Raw genomic sequence first — 22,463 nt, 5'->3', positions numbered from 1 at the left:
AAACGAGATATAACCTGGAAGTACAACAAGAAGCTCAAACCGAGGACATTCCTAGAGAGCAACTTTGTCTTCAGAAAAATAGAGGATGTACGAAAACCTCCAAGACATGGCAAGCTAAGTGCCAACTGGGAAGGCCCATTCCGGATTCACAAAATCATCGGCAAAGGAGCATACAAAATTCAAACACTACAGGGTACAATACTGCCAAACAATTGGAACATTTCTTCCTTAAAACTGTACTACGGTTAGTCCATAAGTCGGGCACAGTGATGTACTCTTTTTCCTACTACCAGATTTTTTCCTAAGTTGGGTTTTGCTGGAGAGGTTTTAATGAGGCACATCACCCCGCATCTTTACAATTACTAAAAATTTACAATCTAGCAACTAAACATCTTTTCATGTATTTGTTTTTTATCCTACTCGGCGGAGTACCACAACAAATCCCACCAACTCATAAGATGAGTTTTCAAACATTTCAAAAGATCTTCAAACAAGAAAATAACACAAATTACCAAACGCACACTGAGAGTGCAATCACATACCAAACAATACTAACTATTTTTGGATAAATACTACAAGCCAATAGTTTCAAAATAACTACATTAAACAGTTCTTGGCCAAAGGCCAGAAGTTCCAAATACACACAAAAAACAAGCAATGCGTAAACACTGATCTATCACAAAGATTCACGAAGCACCCAGGTTCTCACCTTCCCCCTCTCCTTCATTATCCTCATCTTCTACCAACTCTCCACCAACAACGACCTTACATGGATCCATACGTGACAAATCAACTCCAGGAGCCAACAACCTCGCCTGCTCAGCAGCTCTGTCAAAACCAGCAGCAAATATTTTGAGACCGTGGTCCCCCTTCTCAGTCTCGAGCTTTTTCTTTTCAACACCAAGTGCTACCAACCTAGCCTCAAGTGTCGCCTTCTCCTCTCCAGACTTCTTCCCAGCAACCTCGGCCAAATTCAGTTTTTCTTCCAATGCATTTACCAATTCCAGAGCATCACGAAGCTTATTACCTTTTTCCATCGCATTAGCTGATCCATAGTAGCTTTATCAAAAGCATCCCTCGCGTGTTTCAGTTCCTGAGTCCGGCCAATACACATCAACCGAGCTCCCATCACCTGGTCATACAACAATCCAAATCAAACATACAAACCAAAGCTAAGAGTATCAACAAAATATCAAATACATCACATGTAAAATACCTGCAAATATTGGAAAACACCAGCATCCCCAACATCATGAATGAGCTTAATATCCGAAGGACTCTGACCATACTCATCAGCCACCATAGTCAATGGAAAATGTTCACTCCACAATGAAGTCAAGTCCTTATCACCTTTATACCCATGCAGCACCTTTTGGTTCTCTGTAAATTTCTTCACTTGCTCCAAATCAACATCTTTCGCACCAATCTTATCATCGGCAACATTCACAACCTTCTCCTTCTTACTTTCACCCCTCTTGCGCTTATAATTAACCTTCTTCACCGGAGAAGGCTGATCTACCTCTCCCTCTTTCTCTGCCATAGTGTAGCTACCGAACCTTGCCTCTCAACGTTCTTGCTATGGAAAAAAGCCCGCAGATTGCTGGACGTTACCTTCGGAGCTTTCTCAACTGCAATAATGAAGCAATGAATCAAATAACATAGCAACAGAACAAATAAAAAAGAAAACATCGAACTAATACCTATATAACCCGACAGAGTGTCTTAATCAGATTCCAAATCAAGAATTTCAACAACAGATAATAAATCAGAGGAGGATATGTGATTCACTAAAAATTCAATAACCATCTCATTCACATACTCCATCGTTTCCATGCCTAGAATCTGCCTAGGCCTTGGAACCCAAAACAGTGGAAACTTCTCTAACAGACACTCATCAACATACCAAGGAAAATCATTTTCAACAACACCAATCTTCACAAACATTGATTTAAAGCCCTTATAAGAAGACTTATATAGGCTAAAAATAGCACGTCCAGAAACACTAGCCAAGTTTAACCAACACCCCCTTTTAACACCTTTACACTGAAACAAGGCAAAAAACACCTCAAGTAATGGCTCCACTTCAAGGCAATCCATCAACACCTCAAATTCTCTAACAAATGCCCAGGAATTTGGGTGTAACTGCGAAGGAGCACATTTCAATTGCATCAAAATTTCACATTCAAATTCTGAAAACGGAAACCTAACGCCCAACTCCACAAATACACAACTGTACATGAAAAAGAATTCAAAGCTATCCCCACGATGATAAACACGATCATTAGCAAAACAAACTAAAAATCTAATACTAATACCCGACCCTACCGTAACCCATAAAGAAGGAGAACCCAACTGAGACACACTACGTTCGTCATCAAAAACGGATGCCCACTTCTCAACCGACTCAGCAACCCAGGAAAAGGGATCACGAGGATCCCAGACAAAAACCTCTTCCACTATCTTGTCACCATCTTTATCTGCCTTTTCGATATTTCGACCCCTAACACTCTTCTTCGACAACCTTTTTCCTTTCTCCATCACCGCGACAAACACAAAAACACAGAGCACAGTAAAACAACTAAATCAAAGAAGCCACTGACCTTTCCTGTCCATCTTCAGAAATAATCCAAGAACGCAGGCACGAATAAGATAAACCAACAAGTACAAAACCCCACCCACTAACCCACTTCACACACCCTCAGTAGACCAGTAACAAAATTTCAAACAAACTATAGCCATAGATCAAAAATCACGTCACAAATAAGACAAACCCTGCTGATAACCACTCCATTTTGTCAGACGCATTAACTGTAAGTGTCTTTTCAAAACACTTTCTCTCTCTTTCAAAAGCTTTTTGTATCCACATTAACCGCCAAAAACCATCAACCTCTCCCTATTTTTTCAAATTGAGCTTGGGGACTTTTACTATTTTCGATTCCGAGCTATACCTCTGAAACTCAACCTGTTATAGCTCGATTCTTTAAAACAGGTCTAGTTTGGGGGCTATTCTCCGTTACCTCAAAAACCGGCCTAACCTAGCAAAACTCAGAGAAAACCGTTTAAAGAAATAACCCCCAGAAAAGCAAGTTCAAGCGACAGTAGAATGAGCTATACCTCAAAATATTTATATTCACACAGGAACAATCTCTAAACAAGTAAGTTTGTTAACTATACAAAAGAGAAAAAGGATATATATCCTAAAGTATAATATTTGAGAATTATAGTTTCAGAATCATAAATATAATTTTTTTATTTTTTTAATATATTAATTTTTTATTTTATATTCTTTAATTATTACTGAAATAACTAATTAATTTTAAATACAATAAACATATAACTATATATATATATATATATATATATATATATAACCGTTAAATTAAATAAAATAATTTTGTTAGTTATTATCTCGCTGACATTATTCTGTTCTAAATTTGTTATATGAAGTCCATAATACACATTCCTCTGTAATAATTATCATGTATAGTTAACGAAGTTAAATTGTTTACCTAACATATTTGTATATAATTATATAGACACAAATTAAACGGATTCATATAAATATATAGAGAGAGATAGAAGTGCAGACAAAATATTTGGCACCACACAAGTCCCAAAGAATATTTCCATTAGTGAAAGACAAAGTGTTCTTCTCCACATATACATTCCTTTGGACTTGTCTAAAATATCGTTTCTATAGATCGCCATGTGTATACAAATATAGATCCAATAATGTGGTGTGCCCCTACATATCTTGTATCCTTTCTGATTTCAAATAATTATTACTCCTTTTATGAGTTATTGGATGTTTCTCCAAAACTGAGTCTTCAATCATTTCTATCTGTGCTAATCTTTGATTGATAATAATATTCACGCGCACTCACATCACACACACGGAATATTTAACTTCAAAAAATTAAAAATCTAATTTTATAATTTATTTTTACTTGACACTTTGCTAGTTTTCTGTTAAATTACAAATGTTTTATAATCAAATTTTATCTAATTTAGTTTTATTAATCATCATTATATTTATTTAAAACCTTTTATCAAATAATAAATACTAATTCATATTTATTGCAATCTAGTGCCTCTTTTACTATATTTTATTTTAGTTTTATTAAAATTTTATATATTATGAATTACATCTATAAATAAAATAGATACCTACTAAAAAATATTAAGTAACATACATTTTTAATTTATAAATCAAATGTACGATAATATAAAAGTTTAAAACATAAATGAATATAATTTAAAAAGATAAAGTATATTTTTTGTCCCTAAAATTTGGCAAAAAATTTTAAAATATTCCTAAGTTTTATTTTGTTTCAATTTTGTCCCAAAAATTTTTAATTTGCATCAAATATACTCTCGATGGTTTCTTATGAAATTGTTGGTGAATCGGTCTTAAATTTTTTGAAAAATTAACTGACAGGGATATATTTGATGCAAATAAAAAATTTATAGGATAAAATTAAAACAAAATAAAACTTAGGATTATTTTTAAAACTTTTATCAAATTTCAAGAACAAAAAATATACTTTACCTTTTATTAAATTATAGTCTTATATGATATAAAACATATACATCAATTCAGGTATTGTTTCTTTCTTGCGTGTATCATTTGCATATTTCTATCGTTCTTTCATGCGTTTAGTAGGTATCTATTTTTTGCTTCATTTAAATTTTAAATTATTTGAATAAAATTATATTAAATAAAAAATAAAAATCAAACCAATACAATTGAATTGTGATAATTTAAAATTAAATCGACTAATACAATCCAAATTATAATAAATTATATCGATTTTCGATATAACTATCTAAATTTTTATATATCTCAAATGTTATAGCTTCAAGATGAATAAATACACTGCATATGAAATATACTTTTTTCGGCAACATTACACATTTCGATTGCACTCGAGATAAAATCAAAATAAACTTTTTACACATCTAAGTTGCATTGTATCCGAAATATGTCTTAATTTGTTTTATATACAATGTATCCGATACTTGATTAGATATTTAAATACGTAAATGTATCTAATATTTTGTTTATTAGTATATAAAACATTTATTTTATTTTCTATAAAAGAAATCCAGTAGTGGTCGTAGTTGAATTATTGATCGAGTACATATAGTGGGTCAATGTCATCACCGCTATGGTTTTGGATTGTTTTAATCAATCGATGACAAACTCATCAGGGGTCCCGGGGTACCTTTTTTTGATCGAGAAATTCAGATTCTTGATTACAGGAAGATCATCAAAAACAGTAATATAACTATCGTAATTTTTTCAGGACCTTATTTCAAGCTAATTTAGAACGAGCATGTATTAATGCATGTCACGTCCATCATGCATCTGGACCATCAATAAATTAATATACTTGTGCTTTGTGCCAATTAACACACAGAAGAATTAAATGATTCCTCCTACTTTAGATACATGCGTTGAGTTCATGTTTAAACTAAAGACCCATCACCTTCTTAGGAATAATGTAATACATACATGAATACTTAATAAAATTATTATAAATTTTTATTTGTTTTATTTTATCGGGGATAGATAAGGCCCATTCACTGTACTTTTTTTAAATTGTTACATCTAGTTTAATAAAATTATTATAAATTTTTTTAATTGAGATTAAATCTATCAAATGGGAGTTATATTATTTGAGAGTATTATGAAACTATTTTTTTTCAAAAATTGAAGTTAATAAGAAGAGGCATATAAATGATTATATCTCTTATATATTCTCTCATGCAAAAGTATTTTTAATTTTTGAATCGTATGAATTTTTGTAAGTTTTTTTTTTCTTTATCATAATTATGCTGAAATTTTTGCTTTTAAGATTAACAAAAATCAAATACATAAATGATACACAAATGATTATATCTATAATCAGAAATTACAATATTCACTCTTTATGTTATATATACAATCAAGATTTACTAGTCAACCAATAAATTATATATATTAGAGCCAAAATTTTGATAAAATTAAAAACCTATAAGTTAACTAATTTAATGACCAAAGAAAGAATTACGATTGTTTTCTATTTCTCTAATATAGATATCTTAGTTCAATTATTTATTATATTTTTTTGTCATGAAATTATTTCCTTTTTTATGTTAAAATTCTTTTTATGTGAAAAATGGAACCAACAATAATATTATATCATAAAATTATTTATTTCAAAAGTTTAAATTATTAAAAATAGAGAATAAAAACAAGTTAAATTATACATGCATGTAACACTTTATTCATTATTAGCACTTATTTTTGTTATATAGGATCTTTTCGTTAAACTTCATGAAATCCTACCAATTAATAATTAAACATAATTATCATAAAATAATCATGAAGAAAAAATAAACGTTAGCATGATTATGAAATCTTCATGCAACATGCATGTGATGAAAAAAGATAGATAAAGGAATTACATTCCAAGTATATGTTGAAAATTGAAAAGGAAGAAAGGGGATATACACCGTCAAATTATTATCTTGAGAGGTGAAGCGGCATTTTGATCGATCCATATAAGCGAATTTGACACATCGGAATGAGACAACATTTTAATTTGTTGAAGATCAGATCTGAAAGAAACTAGTCATGTATATGTATTTGTTGTCTGGTACACTTTACTACTTGTGCTATTTATCTACAAGCATTATTATTATCAGTAACAATTTACATAACTAAGCTAGTCCAAAATAATTGTGGGATTTGGTTTATTACAAATTAAGTTAATTCGAGATATATGTAGAATTATACTTGGGAATAGTCACCTGAAAATAGTACTGTATATTCCTATAATTTAATTAATGAATATTTGTTCGCATTACAAAGGGTGGGAGTTAATATTTCTATATTACATATACGAAGTATGAAACTTATGTTAAAAATACCAAAAAAAAATTCAATAAATATAGCTAATAATAATAATTAAATATGTTAGGAATATTTTCATAATTATATTTTATATCTTTGGAAATATATATTTTATATCATTGGAATATCAAAAAATCATTTTACAAATATGTTAGGAATATTTTTTAAAGTTATATTGAATATTCTTACATTGAATATATTTTGGTTTATGATTCTATTTTATGCCTTAATTTGACTACAAAAAATTACCAGAATATATAGGGATTGAAAAAATTGGTTGCTAATAGTGACTGATTTAGCGATCGATATAAAATTTTTAGGACCAGAAAAAAATTGGCCGCTAAATCAGTCTTTTAAATTATATTCAATGACCAATTTTAGCGACCAATAAAATCGGTCACTAATAGCAACCAAATTAGCGACCGATAAGTTTATTCTACAACTAAAATAAAATTGGTCGCTAAATCGGTCCCTATTTTTTAATTTAGCGACCGAATTAGCAACCAAAACAAGAGAAGTAACGTCTTTTGGATTCTTGGTCATAAAATTGGTCACTATTTTTTAATTTAGCGACCGATTTTGCAACCAATAGAGAAAAGGATGAAAAATTGTTTGGTCGCTAAGGCAATAGTAGCTAAATCAGTCACTAATAGCAACCAAATTAACAACCGATAAATTTTTATACAGCCAGAATAAGGTTGGTGGCTATTTTTTAATTTAGGGACCAAATTAGTAACTAAAACAAAGAAGTAACGTCTTTGGGACCTCTGGTCACAAAATCGGTCACTATTTTTTAATTTAGTGACTGATTTTGCAACCGATAGAGAAATAAGGTGAAAAATTGTTTGGTCGCGAAGGCTATGGTCTCTAAATCAGTTGCTAATTGTTAAGTTAGCGACCAACTAAAAAATACTATTATAAACTAATTAGTCACTAAATCAGTCACTAATTTAAATAAAATAAGATAGTTACTGGTTTACCTTCATTAAGCCTAACTCAACTCACCCACCATTCTCATCTTCTCCAAACAATTACTGAGTTATCCGCCGGAAGCACAACACCGTCTTCTGAGTTACCCACACCATTGTTGTCTTCTTCGTCACAGTGCCGTCTTCGTCATCTTCTAAGGTCTCGGCACCGTCGCTTTCGTCTTTGAGATCTCGACGGCGTTGGCATCATCTGAATTCACAGATCATCTCATCACCGCCCAGATCTGACTTTCTCATTGTCGTGCCGTTCTTTTCTCACTGTTGCCTCCTCTGGTCGCGCTGCCTCCTTTGCTCACTCATTGTTTGTAGATCGTTGCCTTGCCGTCCAGATCCGCCGTTGCTCCTTGTCGTGTAGTTTATTTCTCACCACCACCTCTTCTAGTAACTTCTTCTCTGACAACAACAACAACTGTCTAGCTCTCTGGCAACTTCTTCTCAAACTAATTTATTTGATATTCGGAAGCCTCAAATAATGATCATTTGTTGCTAGCAGAAGGATAATATATCTAATCAGCACGAGCACATAGTCTACCTTCTCGCGAATGAGCAATCTCAGCTTCGTATTTCAAATGTAATTGATCCTGTAATTTTTTGTTTCTTTCTGATATCTCGCCTTCTCCTTGTCTGATTCAGATTTTAGGTATGTCAATTTTTTCATTTGAATCTTGATTTTTATATGATTATTAGATTTTTGTTATTATGTTTCTGATTAACACATTTCGAGAATCTAATCTAATTAGATAACTTTTTTTTGAATGAAAGAGCTCAACACAACAAGTGGAGCAAAGAGAACAACAAAAGTAAAAACAAAAGAAAAACCACCAGATTAGGTAGAAACCATACAACACAACTATATGATACCCACTGTCATCTTCGGCATTGCCATCAACAACAGAAGGGATCCACACATAACCACTCCTTAAAGTTCTTGAAAACCAGGTAAATTATTTCATCAATCCCTTTCCCATTATTCTAAAAGATCCTCCTATTCCTTTCAAGCCAGAATTCCAGATAATAGCATAGAAAGATACCATCCACCTTTTATGCTCCTGCTTTCTAGTTGGTAGCTCAGTCCAACTCTGAAAGTGTTCCTTCATCGACCCTGGGCATGACCATTGCCTTCCAACAAAGGATAGCCATGCACACCAAAGCTGCCAAGAAAATTCACAAGCAAGAAACAAGTGGTGGCTAAATTCAACACCTTTATTACACAACACACAGGCCACATCCTCTTGGTTAACTACTCCCAATCGACTCAGCCTTTCCTTTGTATTCACCCTTCCAGTCAAGACAAACCAGATAAACAGTTCAACTCTTGGTGGCACAAGATCCTTCCAAATTGTCCTAGTAAAGCTGAAACTCGCCATATCCTCCGGGAGCAATTCCACCTACAATTCCTACACAAAGGAGTTAGTAGAAAATACACCCTGTTTATCAAACTTCCATACCACTCTATCCTCTCTGTCACAAACAAGGTTAACCAGTCTTAGTGTTTCATGCAGTTGGTGCATTATGTCCAACTCCCATTGGAATAGCTCTCGCCTCCATTGGAAGTTCCACCTCCACTCTAACCCGTCCCAGAACCCACAATCCCCTATAACGGATCCTCTTTGGTTTGAAACTGAGAAGAGTCTCGGGAAAATATCTTTCAAGGGCCCACCATGCAGCCAGACATCCTCCCAGAACCGAATACCTCTCCCATCACCAATCTCCATAGATAGCCCATTAATCATCTTCTGTCTTACTCGTTGATCCTTGAACTGTATTTGGCAAATGTCCTTCCATGCCCCCCCCCGAGTGGGTAATACTTGGGCAGACAGCATCACACTGGGATTCAGATTGTTGCACGAGCACACCACCTTCTTCCATAAAGGACAGTCCTCCTTCGAGAAACGCCACCACCACTTAAATAGGAGGGCTGCGTTACGCACCATGGCATCCCCAACACCTAGTCCGCCTAGCTTCTTGGGAGCCTGTACCACCTCCCACCTGATCATGGCCATACCAAGCCTACCATCCTCTTTACTCCATAGGAACCTTCTCTGTAGGAAAATCAGTTTCTCTGCAACAGCCTTTGACATTTTATACAAACTCAAATAATAGACAGGCAGGCTGTTCAAAACAGATTTGATAAGCACCAGCTTACCAGCATCTTATCTTTCCAGAGGCTCAGCTTCTCCTCCACTTTTTCTATAATAGGCTTCCAAGTCTTCACTAATCTCAGATTTGCTCCTAGTTGGATCCCCAAATATTTCATTTAGATAACTATTTCTGATGGTACTGAATTTTCATTTAGTTATGCTGCAATTCTGTCTCATTTTGAGAATCTAATCTAATTATGTAAAACTGCTGCATTTTCGGTATTTCATTCAAACCACAGTCAACTACTGCAACTATTTTCAAACCACAGAGAATAATGATGGTGCAGCGAATGGTAGTCTTACAGAACTATTTGCAATTGATGGAGCTGCATATGATTCCATTTATCATTGTTTATTTGTTTTCCCTATATTTCCTCAGAGAGCTAATTCTTGCTTGAACTACTAGAATAGAAAATCATATATTTATTTCTTGCAATCTGTGTATTAGGTTGGAGCAGATGAGTTCGGTTACATGTTGGCTAACATTTTGAAAGAAAACAACGTTGACATGTCTGGCATGCGGTTTGACCCAAATGCTAGAACTGCATTAGCTTTTGTGACACTTAGAGCCGATGGTAAACGAGAATTCTTGTTTTACCCAAATTTAAGATTGGCACTATGGCCATCAGCTGAGGCTGCTCGCAAGGGCATAATGAGTATTTGGGATCAAGCCGATGTCATATATAAAGGTAATTAAAATCCATTGGGCTATGATTCTGACACAATCTACAGTAATTGTCTAATTGTAATTACAAATGTTTAATTTTGAAAGTTTGTCATTTTTTTTACTAGACCTGATGTGTTGTTTTCTTATGTATATTTAGCTGCTAATTCATTAGAGAATAACGGAGAAAGCAAATAAGCATACCAATTTTTGACATGGAAGGTGACTATTTGACAGTCGATTTCTTTCGGACGCTTCCTCAAGATGTCGGATATCCTAATTGTTAAAATTAAAGTCTGTATAGTTTGTATCTTTATTTGCTATATGTTTGATGGAGTGGTGAAAATTTTGTTTTTACCGCGCCTCTATTTTTGCATGCCATATATATGCATGCGTTTATGGAGAAAAGAGAGAACAAAAATCACGAAAGAAAACGAGTAAATATTAGACGTATTCAAAAATTTGTATGGAAGCATCATATATGCATCCAGTGAATAGGACAACACCAATAGTTCGCGGTGATAGCAAGTGTTGTAGCATCTTTTAAGCTGTAGGCATATTACTACTATGTAGTGTGGTATCTATCAGAGATTAGAGAATCTATAAAATGGCTCTGCAAAATAATAACCAAGTGCGTTGGGAAAATTCGGTTTGATTTTCCTGCTAAAAAATTAACTTTAGTAATAAATAATACAGTTCAACTATCAGCCAATTTTTAAAATTTTTTTATTTTAAATTCTAAATTTTAAATTTTAAAGAGATATATTAGAGGATCATTAGAATTTATTATTTTTTATCATCACTCTTATATATTAGCTATTAACCTAATTTCTTTAGTTTAGTAATTCAATAAATATTAGTCAATATTTGTTAACTAAAATAAATAATTAAACTCTCAAAAAAATATAATTAAAATAATAATTTTAAAATAAAATATTAGTCAATATTTGTTAACTAAAAATTAATTATTTATACTTATTCATAATAATAAATATGGAAAAACACATACAACAACATTTAAGATTTATGCAAAAAAATTTAAGAGGGATGCTATATGTGTAAGTATTTTTGTAACTAAATTCAACTAAGTTGGTACAAATCGGGTATGTCTAAAATGAGCTTAATACTTATGTGCTTATTAAATGTGCCACATTTATATAGACCATCAGATTTTATTAGATTAAAATCAAAGGCTAATATAAAAGAAAAGTATTGATAGACTCTAATAAATACAGAATATCATAGTATATAAATAAATGTTTTAAATGACAATACTTTAATACACAATATTTTAAATAGCAACAAAATCTTTTATTCTTAAATAATTAAATATAAAATATATAAATACAAAATATCTAAATATTTTTTATTTATTAAAATTAATTATTATACAAAATTTTTTATAATATTAAAAAATTATATTAAAATAATACTTTAAATTGTAACATAAAAATATAAAATAATTAAAATTTTATTTATATTACTTAACAAATAACTAGATTATTATATTCAAAATTTATTAATTAATTACTTTTATTAAAGATATTATTATATAATATAATTTTTTATAAAAATATTTTTAAAATATAATTTATTTAAAATATTATATATAATACATGATATATATACGTAGATTATACAATTTTATATATACGTAAATTATATTTTAAAAATATTTTTATAAAAAATTATATTATATAATAATATCTTTAATAAAAGTAGTTAGTTAATAAATTTTGAATATAATAATTTAATTATTTGTCAAGTAATATAAAATAAAATTTTAATTATTTTATATTTTTAAGTTACAGTTTAAAATATTATTCTAATATAATTTTTCAATATTATAAAAAATTTTGTATAATAATTAATTTTAATAAAAAAATTATTCAAATATTTTGTATTTATATATTTTATATTTAATTATTTAAAAATAAAAAATTATGTTGCCATTTAAAGTATTGTGTATTAAAGTATTGTTATTTAAAATATTTATTTATGTACTATGATATTCTGTATTTATTAGAGTCCATCAATACTCTTCTTTTATATTAGCCTTTAATTTTAATCTAATAAAATCTAATGGTCTATATAAATTTAGCACATTTAATAAGCACATAAGTGTTGAGCTCATTTTAGACATACCCGTATAAATCTAAAAAAAAAAAGTGTGCATATGCTATTACTCTTTTTTTTCGTGCTTTTTACAGCACACAGATTTTTGTTAAAGAGCACAAAAATTTATTTATATAACATAAATTTTTGAAATATAGCACAAAAAAATTTGTACATAGCACATAAATTTTTTCTACGAATATATTTTATTAGTTAGGTGAATCAATGTTTTGGGTATATGTAAACCAAAATTTCTATGCTATGCACCAAAATTTTTGTACATCAAAGTTTCTATGTTATTCACCAAAATTCTTGTACTATAAACCAAAATGTATGTGTTGTGCGTATTTTATTGGTATACTATGTAGAATTTTGTATATAGCACATAAATATTTGTATATAGCACACAATTTTTTGTACATAACACACAAATTTTTGTCGCGAATATATTTTGTTAGTTGAGTGAGTCAATATTTTGAGTGTATAATCCTCGAAAAGTTTATGTGTTGCACATCAAAATTTATGTGCTATGCACTAAGATTTTTGTGTTGTATACCAAAATTTATGTGCTATGCGTATTTATTGGTATAATATACAAATTTTTGCATATAACACACAAAATTTTGTTGCGAATATATTTTATTATTAGGGTGCTATGTATATTTCGTTGGTTAGGAGAAAAAGAAGATGAAAATGACAAGAACAATGATGATGATAATAAAAGAGGATGAGAGGAAAAACAAAGAAGAAATTAAATAATAACATTAACAAGACGAAGAAGAAGAAGACAGCGGTAGCAATAGTGACGACGATGATGGCAGTGACGGTATTGACGATGACAACGACGTTGAAGAAAGAAACGAGAAGATAGTGATGACAATGATAACAATAACGATGGAGAGAGGAGGAGGAGGAGGAGACATGTGTCCACCTATGTTTTTTTTTTACCAAAGATAAAGAAATTTAAATTCGCGACTTCTGAGTATGGAAAAACTATATCATTTAAGTTATAGTTCATTGGCTTAAAAGAAAAGAGCGTACCAATAGTTTAATTAAAAATTTGGTTTAAAATATACTTAGACGGCTAATATTTTTTAAATTTTTAATTGAAAAAAAAATATACTTCTGACCACAAAATAACAAAGAAAATAATATTATTTTAAAAATGTATACAGTGTATATACTATTTTCAACCACTTATTTAATTTACTACACTCACACTCCCACAAATAAATTAATATCTAAACTAACATCTCAAACCCCTCAAAAATAAAAGAATAAGAAAAAAATTAAACAAAATTTGAGTGTTTGCTGACTCAAGTATTAAAATAAAGAAACTAAATCCTTATATACACGTGTGTGTGGCGCTTCTCACCATCATCCTTTTTAGTACGTAGTTTTATTTGATGCGGAACTCGGACTTATTTATTTCAAGCAGACTATAATAATGAGTTTTTTCTATGGAAAAGTACGAGGAAATAATACACTTATTGTATAATGTATACAATGGGGTGTAATTAAAATTAAAAATAAATAATGGGTTATTAATTAATTTCATATTATTTTTAATTTAAAATTTGAAACTATTTAGAATTAATATTAATTATATATTCAAATCAAATATTTAGGTTAAAACTAAAATCTCCTTGACGGCATCTTCTCCTGGATTACACCGCTGCCCCATGCACTAATTTCCACTTTTCACAGCAGTCAATTGCTCATGTCTGCGTCCTGTTGATCGGCTTCAGCCTTCAGCTCCGATCGAACATTGCACCGCCAACAACGACTAACCAACCAGTGCCGCACTCTCCTCCGCACACAGCGCAGCCGGTTTTGAATACTTCAGAATGGCAGAATCGCAAGAAGAACGTGTTTCAAGCGAGGATCCTCCTTTATGCACATCACCTAGCCGAAATTCATTAATGGAGGTCGATATAGTGGAACCTCTAGAGTGTGTAGCCTCTGACGATTCAGAAAATTTATCATACGAACAAGAAAACTTTGCCGGCGATGTCGCAGGCCATGCTCACGAGCCGAGCAAGGTGAGCAATTATGATCCTCAAATTCTGCCATGGATGTTTATCGTGCGTTTAGTTTTTAGGTTTAGTCACAATGTAAAGGAGTATTTTAATTGTATGGTTATTGAAACATACAATTGTAATCAATCAGTTGAGATGCAAATAAATTTATGTTTGTTTTATATTTAATGGTATCATTACATGCATTGAGGATTAGCTGAAATTATTGCATGCTTATATGATTACATCCAGGAAGCATATTTTCGTACGTGTTTTTGTATATGAATGTATGCTCTCTTCATGTTAAATGGCATCTTTATTTGCTAAACATTCTATTATGAAATTACGTGCTTATATGGATGATGGGATAGCATAATTTAATTTTTTGGTATGCTTATATTAATGCATTTTTATCTATGGTGTGCGTATATTATCTCTACGTGATGATCATGCAAGCATTTAAAATAGATAACCATAGGGTGATGCAGTGGTTGAATTTGTTTACTGAATTGAAGTGAATGCTACTTGTATTTGCACCATGCTAACCATGGAATGTTTAGCTTAGTGTTTTAATCATGTAATGGTATGTTTAAAAGCTAGCTCACTGCATATTTTTTTAGTTACATGCTGATATGCTTCCTGCCTTTTATTTTAATATTTTTAATGCTTATATTAGTGCTTTAATCATGTAATGGTATGTTTAAAAGCTAGCTCACTGCATATTTTGTTTAGTTACATGCTGATATGCTTCCTGCGTTTTATTTTAATATTTTTCATGCTTATATTAGTGCTTTAATCATGTAATGGTATGTTTATATGCTCACTGCATATTTTTTAGTTATATGCTCATATGCTTCCTGCCTTTTATGTTAATATTTTTCATGCTTATGGGATTATATAGTTAATCAAAGATGTGCTTATGTTCTTATTGCATCTAAAGAAACGAGTGTCTATATGTAAATATACAGGAAAAGAATTTTGTGGCAGGAGTGAAAAAAGAAGCCACTAAAGGGTGAGTAAGGCCCATAACTATTAGCCAAAATGGAACAAATAATTCCACAAGATTTTTATTGAATGAGAAAAAAAAAACAAATAAATGGTGAAAACTAATTAAATAATACATGAAATGAAAAAAAAATCTCTTTGCCTGATTTGTAGCTGTTGATGTGTTTTCAGTGATTGTTTTAGAGATTGTATTAAAATGAGTTTTGATCAGGATCTTCCTCCTTTTGGTTACTTTGTTTGTTTTGGAATTTTAGGCCGCGCAGTTGTCGGATGTTACAGATGTTGGAAGTAATGAGATGGAGCTTGGTGATGAGGTATTGAAGTCTAGCTTACTTTTGTGTACTCATAATGTTCATGTTTGATTTGATAACTAATGGTAATTAATTTTTTGTTCGAATGCTTATAAAATACAGTTACCAGATCATGGTTGCTTACAAGAAGACGAGATACCAAGAGTTGGAATGCGGTTTGCTCAGTTACAGATGGCTCATGACTTTTATGTGACCTATGCAAAGAAAGCTGGATTTGCAACTAAGATAAGGACGACAACATTTGATAAGATCACAAAGGCTCCCATTAACCAAGCTATACACTGTAATCGCGATGGGATCCGCGAGTCTCGTGTTAAAGCACCAACGCGAAAGAATACGATTTCAGCTGCTGGGTGCAAGGCAAGGATATATGTAAAGTTTGATAAAGACATGCAAGACTGGGTTTTGCTCAAGATTGACTTGACGCACTCTCACCCCTGTTCACCGAAAAAGGCAGTGCACTACCATGAGTATAGGCAGTTGACCATGCATGCGAAGTGCGTGATCGAGGATAATGATGAGGCTGTGATTCGACCAAACAATACATTCCTTGCTTTGTCAAATGAAGCTGGTGGCCTCTCTAACTTGGGATTCTCAGAGAAGGATTTAAGAAATTATATAACAGCAAGGCTCCAAACTAGCAACGTGAATGCAGATGTCAGGGAGATGATGAGCTACTTTAGGAGAATGAAGGACATCAATCCGAACTTCTTTTACGCGGTGAAGTTAGACGATGAGTGTAAATTTAAGAGTGCAGTATGGGTTGATGCAAGGTGTAGAGCGTCGTATGAATACTATGGAGACGTCGTGTCAGTTGACAGCACGTACAGTACAAATAGGTACGTAGTAGTTAAGTTGGTGTTTTTACCTTTTCTTGATAATACGCTTTTTGATCGTGATTGGCATTTCTTACATCTGGTTGGTTTTTCTGGTAGGCATGGATTACCGTTTGTGTCGTTCGTTGGGGTCAACCACCATGGTAGGTCGACCCTCCTCGGTTGTGCTTTGTTGGGTAATGAAGAAATCGGAAGTTATGAGTGCGTTTTTAGCCAATGGGTGAAGTGCATGGGAACTGCTCCAAAGTGTATCATAACCGATCAATGTCGATCCCTTTACCGTGCGATCAAAAATACTTTACCCGACACACGCCACCGGTGGTGCATTTGGCATATTATGAATAAGCTACCTTCGAAGCTTGGGGGTTACCGCCAGTACGGAGCTTTGTATGGTGACCTAAACGACATTGTGTGGAACTCTCGGACGGAGGAGTCATTTGAAGATGATTGGGCTGATTTTGTAGATGAGTACAACTTACATAACAACACATGGCTGTCAGGTTTGTTACTGTACGATTACTTCTCACGCTTTAATTACACTTGGTCGGCATCTGAATGTTTAGTTTATCAGTAATTTTGGATGACAATTAGCTGGATATTCATTATAGTGAACATTTGGATGTTTAATATATCAGTGATTGTGGATGTTCATTTCTCAGGTGTAGTAATATGTTTGGTGTAAGCTTTATATGCTTAATTTGGTATTATTTATTTCTTGTAGATCTGTATGATGACCGACGCATGTGGGTCCCAATATACTTCAAGGGTGAATTTTGGACAGGAATGCGGAGTACGCAGAGGAGTGAGAGCATGCACGCATTCTACGGTGGATACTTACACAGTAAAACTAGCTTGGTCCAATTTGTTCATGAATATGACAATGTGCTTGGAGTCAAGGAGCAGAGGGAACTGGAGGATGATACTGCAGACTCGAGGGGGGGTTATCCCTTGTGCAACTACCTCGCCTATAGAAAAATAGTTTTAGCAAGAGTATACCACGAGCATTTTTAGGGATGTTCAAATTGAGTTTGTGAGGAAGGCTAACTGCAGAGTTTCTGCAGTTGATGAACAGGGTCCATTGGTTTGCGTGAAGGTGGAAGAGGAGAAACTACTCAACGATACTATTCTATCCGTTCCGTACGATGTTCACTTTGACCATTCCACACAGGAGCTTCGTTGTGAGTGCAATCTTTTTGAGAGTTCAGGTGTGTTGTGTTGTCACTGCCTTGAAGTTTTTCATTCGTATAAAGTGTACAAAGTACCTTCCTGTTATATTCTTCCTCGATGGAGCAAGAAGATAAAGCGCAAGCATACGTATGTCAAAAGTAGCCATGATGTCAGTCGGTCGGATGAGAGTCATGTTGCATTCAAGGGACTGTGTGCACACTTCTATAATGTTGCTCAAGAGTTCCTCGGTGACGATGAAGAAACAGCATTGCTGCATGTTGCTTTGGAAGAAACAAGGGCCAAGTTGGCTGTGCACCGTGCCAAAAAGAGGTCCGAGAGCGTGGCAGAGACTCAGACCAATATTGGCTCACAGAGTTCGAACGATGTCGGTGTTGATGACATCCAAGGCCCATCGAAGGTCACCACAAAGGGCAGGCCAAAGAGTAAGAGGCTCGGCTCTGCCCTTGAGAAGTCCGTCAAGAATTCAAGACGGAGAAAACAAAAGAATTCACCCCCGGTATATGTTTGGCTTAATCTCAACTTTGTATGTTTATTTGGTATAGTACTATCCTAGAACATAACTATTGGACTTTTTGTTTTTTTTTTTTTGTTTTGGCAGGTGGTTCGTCCGCACACATTTCAAGATATAAACCATTGTGCTATTTCTGGCCTGAATGTTCCCGAACAAGCCGGTGGTTTCATGTCTTTGTTAAGCTCCTTCAACAAAAAAGTGGGATTAGTTGTACAAGGTTGTGATAGTGTATATTTTCTCATTTCTGTATTTATAGGATTCATGTTAGTTTCAAGGTTCTAAGGTAGCTGTTGCAAAGGTCCACATGTTATTGATTGCAAGAACCATTTTTCCATTTGTTAAAACGAAGCATTTTACTATTTTTATTTCGTGTATACTTAATGCATAACATGTATATTTGATGGTTATTCTGTAACTTAGGATATAGTTTAATAAAGTTGTTCCTGATTTCTACACGCTTGACTATATAGTTTTTCGGTACGTAGCTATTCCTCATAGACATTGTTTTCACGTATTTTTAATGAACTAAAGTGGATGTTCATTTTTATAGGTGTTCAGATGTTCATTTTTACTATAAACAAAGATGGTTATCCGTTAGCATTCGTGACCACTTGGTTATGTTTTGATTTTGACCTTGTTAGACTGGATGTTCATTATAGTAAGGTATAGGATGTTCAGTTTAGTTATATTGGCATTCATTTCTATAAGTGTTCAGATGTTCATTTTTACTATAAACAAAGATGGTTATCCGTTAGCATTCGTGACCACTTGGTTATGTTTTGATTTTGACCTTGTTAGACTGGATGTTCATTATAGTAAGATATAGGATGTTTAGTTTAGCTATATTGCTGCATGTTGCTTTGGAAGAAACAAGGGTCAAGTTGATGGTTAGTGGTCACCAGTTTCGATAAGCACAAATATGGCAGCTTTACCAAACAACCTTGATAAATCTGGGAATCTAAAATCTAAAAGACATGGATAATTTTTAGGTAACATAACCAATATATCATTGTACTTTAGAAAAAAAATGTCACGGAATCAAGTCTTTCTAATGTGAAAAATAACAAATCATTAAACATGTCAGCAGTAAGTAAACTCAGTATAATCTGGTAGTTCAATTCATTGTAACTAATACTAAGTAAGCAACTTCTTCCTCCCTCTGCGCATTGCCCCCTTCGGTAATCCCTCCGCACGTTCAATCAATGATCGTGTACTAGGTGCAGTGTATGGTGAACGAACGTCCTTCTTCTTGTTCCGTGGTTCATTGCGGCGAACAGGTATAACCTTTTGTTCCAATAATGAAATAAGCTGGTGGACCAATGAATTATGCGGGCCACAGATAATGTCTAGCATCAACTCCATCATGTCTGATTGGAGTGAATCCTGTGGGTAGATTTATCAGTTGGTTTAGTATTTTGAACCGTTACAGTGATATTTTTACAAGATCAATCATGACACTTGCACAAATGTTTAATTTACAAACCTCATCCCATTCACAAAGTTGACGTTCTTCGGTCCAGCTCTCCATCAACTTAATGACACACATGCCACAGTCAAAGCTACAGGACAATAAAACGCTATTGCAATTAAGTTGAGAAAAACCAAGTTACATGGTACGACACATTTTCAAACAAAATCTAACAAAGCCTCAAATTTGGGTTATAATTTCATCTCACTTGTTCGGTTGCTTTGGAACCCTCGCGTACGAACGAGCTGGGCCGTGCGTAGTCCGAACAAATGCAGGAATAGAAATGCTTGCCATATCCTCACATAGTCTCCCCTGAAAATCATGCAACGAACATACGCGAGCAAAATTATTTCCACTTGAACTGTGCGGATGTATATTGATTAAAAGAATTATGGTATCTTACCACATATGCATCGAGCTTTATTCGTTTATCATCTTCTGGTCCATAATGAAAACTGTCGAGAATAAGTAAACGCTTCGCAACCACATCAAATGCATATACCCACCAATGGCCCCTCCAACAATAAGGAATTAACCACTGCAGCAAGCAATACATATGAAGAAATTATTCATGTGAGGAAAAAAAAAGAACAACACAAAAACTATTGATCTCATTCGACCATTCAAGAACCTTAACATTCTCAAATCATGTGACAAGCTATTTCCAACAGGTATTTAAATATAAAACAGGAACTCACCCATTTTCTCTTTGCAGCTTCTACTTTGTCTAAGAACCTAGTATCATCACCAAAGCTTGGACTAAGACCATCATAAATTGGCGCCACACCGTCCATAAATGCTTCCAGACTATCATTTTTTATCACTGATTCCTGCAGACCCACACATAGTAAGAATCCCAAGAAAAAGCTTTCTCCACATTGTAATAAGAATGTAATTACCAATATGCCTAGACACACGCAATAGAACTCTCGCTTGAACCTAGATGATTGAGTGTCGTTGAAAGAATAACACATCCATTGAATTACCTACACAGAGTATTCAGCAAGTGTAATTCAAACACCGATATAAGTATAGAGAATTAAAACCCATGCTTAAGTTCATATACTTACATAGTTGTTTACCCAACTGCGGGTTTCAAGGTCCATAAGTCCTTCCTTTGTAGTACCATGTAGCCCCGCCCTTCATAGGAAGCTAAATCTTGATTTTTATCCAATGACGGGTTAACTATCCATGTTCTGATTTGTTCCCCCTTAATCTCCCCCAACTTTATTTCTCTTAGTCTTGGATGAATTGAATGTATTGGGGACAGGGTTGGAGTCTTTTCAAGCTGAGTTAAACCCAGTGAAAAGCTCGGTCTACCTGGACTCGGTGTACGATAGGGTGATCCTTTTGGAAACACCGTTTTGCAGGGGTTGCATGATTATGGCTTTGGTTTGGTGCCCATGTTCAACATTATTGAGAACTTGCTCAAATTCAAGACACTGAACGATAGAGATGTCAAATTCACTGCAAACCAATGGAACAAGAAGTTAGCTAAGAAAACAAGTCATGCCTAGCTAGACGGCTAATCACATGACATGGGTGTGAAAAAAAGAAGAAAAACATGCAGCAAGGTAATTAATAACCCATTAACCGGTCAAAATCATAGTCAATGAGCTGTACAGGTGCTGCTGGTAGTGTGTGTGGAGATCCATTTTTTAGGTCAGTTTTTCCAGCTTGATGACTTTCATGATTGCCGTTGAACACTGGATCTTCTTGTCTTGATTCATGTGGCGGAGGGTGCTGTCCGAATAACCGTATCCTTTTAGCAAGCGGGACATGGTCATCATCATCAGATTCCAGGACTACCAATGGCGCAGCAGTGCTTCCTGAGACACTTTCTTTTGGAATTTCTTTTTTGGTGCCGCGTCTAGATCGGCTCCTACTAGGAATCACCTTTCTCCTCGTACCAGTCTTGGATTGCTGTGATGTAAATTCATGCATATCATCATTTAAATTAACAAACAAAGAAAACCCTACTAAAGTGAACAACCAAATCGTACTAAGGTGTAAACCCAAAAATATAACAAAGTGAACATCAAATTCAAATTATCACATGAGCTATGATACAGAAAGCAGACCACCTTATCCGTCTCCTTATATCTTGGTTGAGATGTAGTCTTGCCTTCGGTAGACGGAAATTGGTCAGTGTCCTTGCAGGGCCTTTTACACCCTCCTTTCTTGTTAACTGCCTTACTCGAAGGCTGTTTCTTGTGTCTTTTCTCTTTCATTGAATTGTTGACTAGGCAACCCTGTGTTCAACATGGGACAACAAATACATGGAAAAAATCTAATGTGAACTTTCAGGCGTTTGGGAAA

The 22,463-nt window shown here is 33.6% G+C and overlaps 1 protein-coding gene across 1 annotated transcript; it reads left to right on the top strand.

Moving 5' to 3' along the window:
- The first annotated feature begins 10,306 nt into the window (after window positions 1-10,306).
- LOC107632608 (protein FAR1-RELATED SEQUENCE 5-like) lies at window positions 10,307-18,963 on the top strand. The gene is made up of 11 exons (XM_088506819.1): window positions 10,307-10,378; window positions 10,477-10,717; window positions 13,580-13,742; window positions 14,606-14,849; window positions 16,094-16,144; window positions 16,244-16,980; window positions 17,077-17,477; window positions 17,699-17,967; window positions 18,071-18,661; window positions 18,764-18,846; window positions 18,933-18,963. The coding sequence occupies exons 1-11, from the start codon at window positions 10,307-10,309 to the stop codon at window positions 18,961-18,963; spliced, it is 2,883 nt and encodes a 960-aa protein (XP_088362945.1).
- Window positions 18,964-22,463: the final 3,500 nt, after the last annotated feature.

Source organism: Arachis ipaensis, chromosome B3, assembly GCF_059453495.1.
Source record: "Arachis ipaensis isolate K30076 ecotype BB chromosome B3, ASM5945349v1, whole genome shotgun sequence".
In the NCBI taxonomy this organism is placed as follows: Eukaryota; Viridiplantae; Streptophyta; class Magnoliopsida; order Fabales; family Fabaceae; genus Arachis; species Arachis ipaensis.
The sequence above is the reverse complement of the archived record's forward strand: the minus strand, read 5'-3'. Positions and strand labels throughout refer to the sequence as shown.

What these genes read in the sequence shown, in the direction of transcription:
- LOC107632608 (XM_088506819.1), top strand. Translation starts at nt 10,307, where the DNA reads ATGGTGCAGCGAATGGTAGTCTTACAGAACTATTTGCAATTGATGGAG. An exon ending in ATGCTCACGAGCCGAGCAAG is followed by an intron (nt 14,850 to 16,093) that starts GTGAGCAATTAT and finishes TAGGCCGCGCAG; the next exon opens with TTGTCGGATGTTACAGATGT. An exon ending in GAACAAGCCGGTGGTTTCAT is followed by an intron (nt 18,847 to 18,932) that starts GTCTTTGTTAAG and finishes CTGTATTTATAG; the next exon opens with GATTCATGTTAGTTTCAAGG.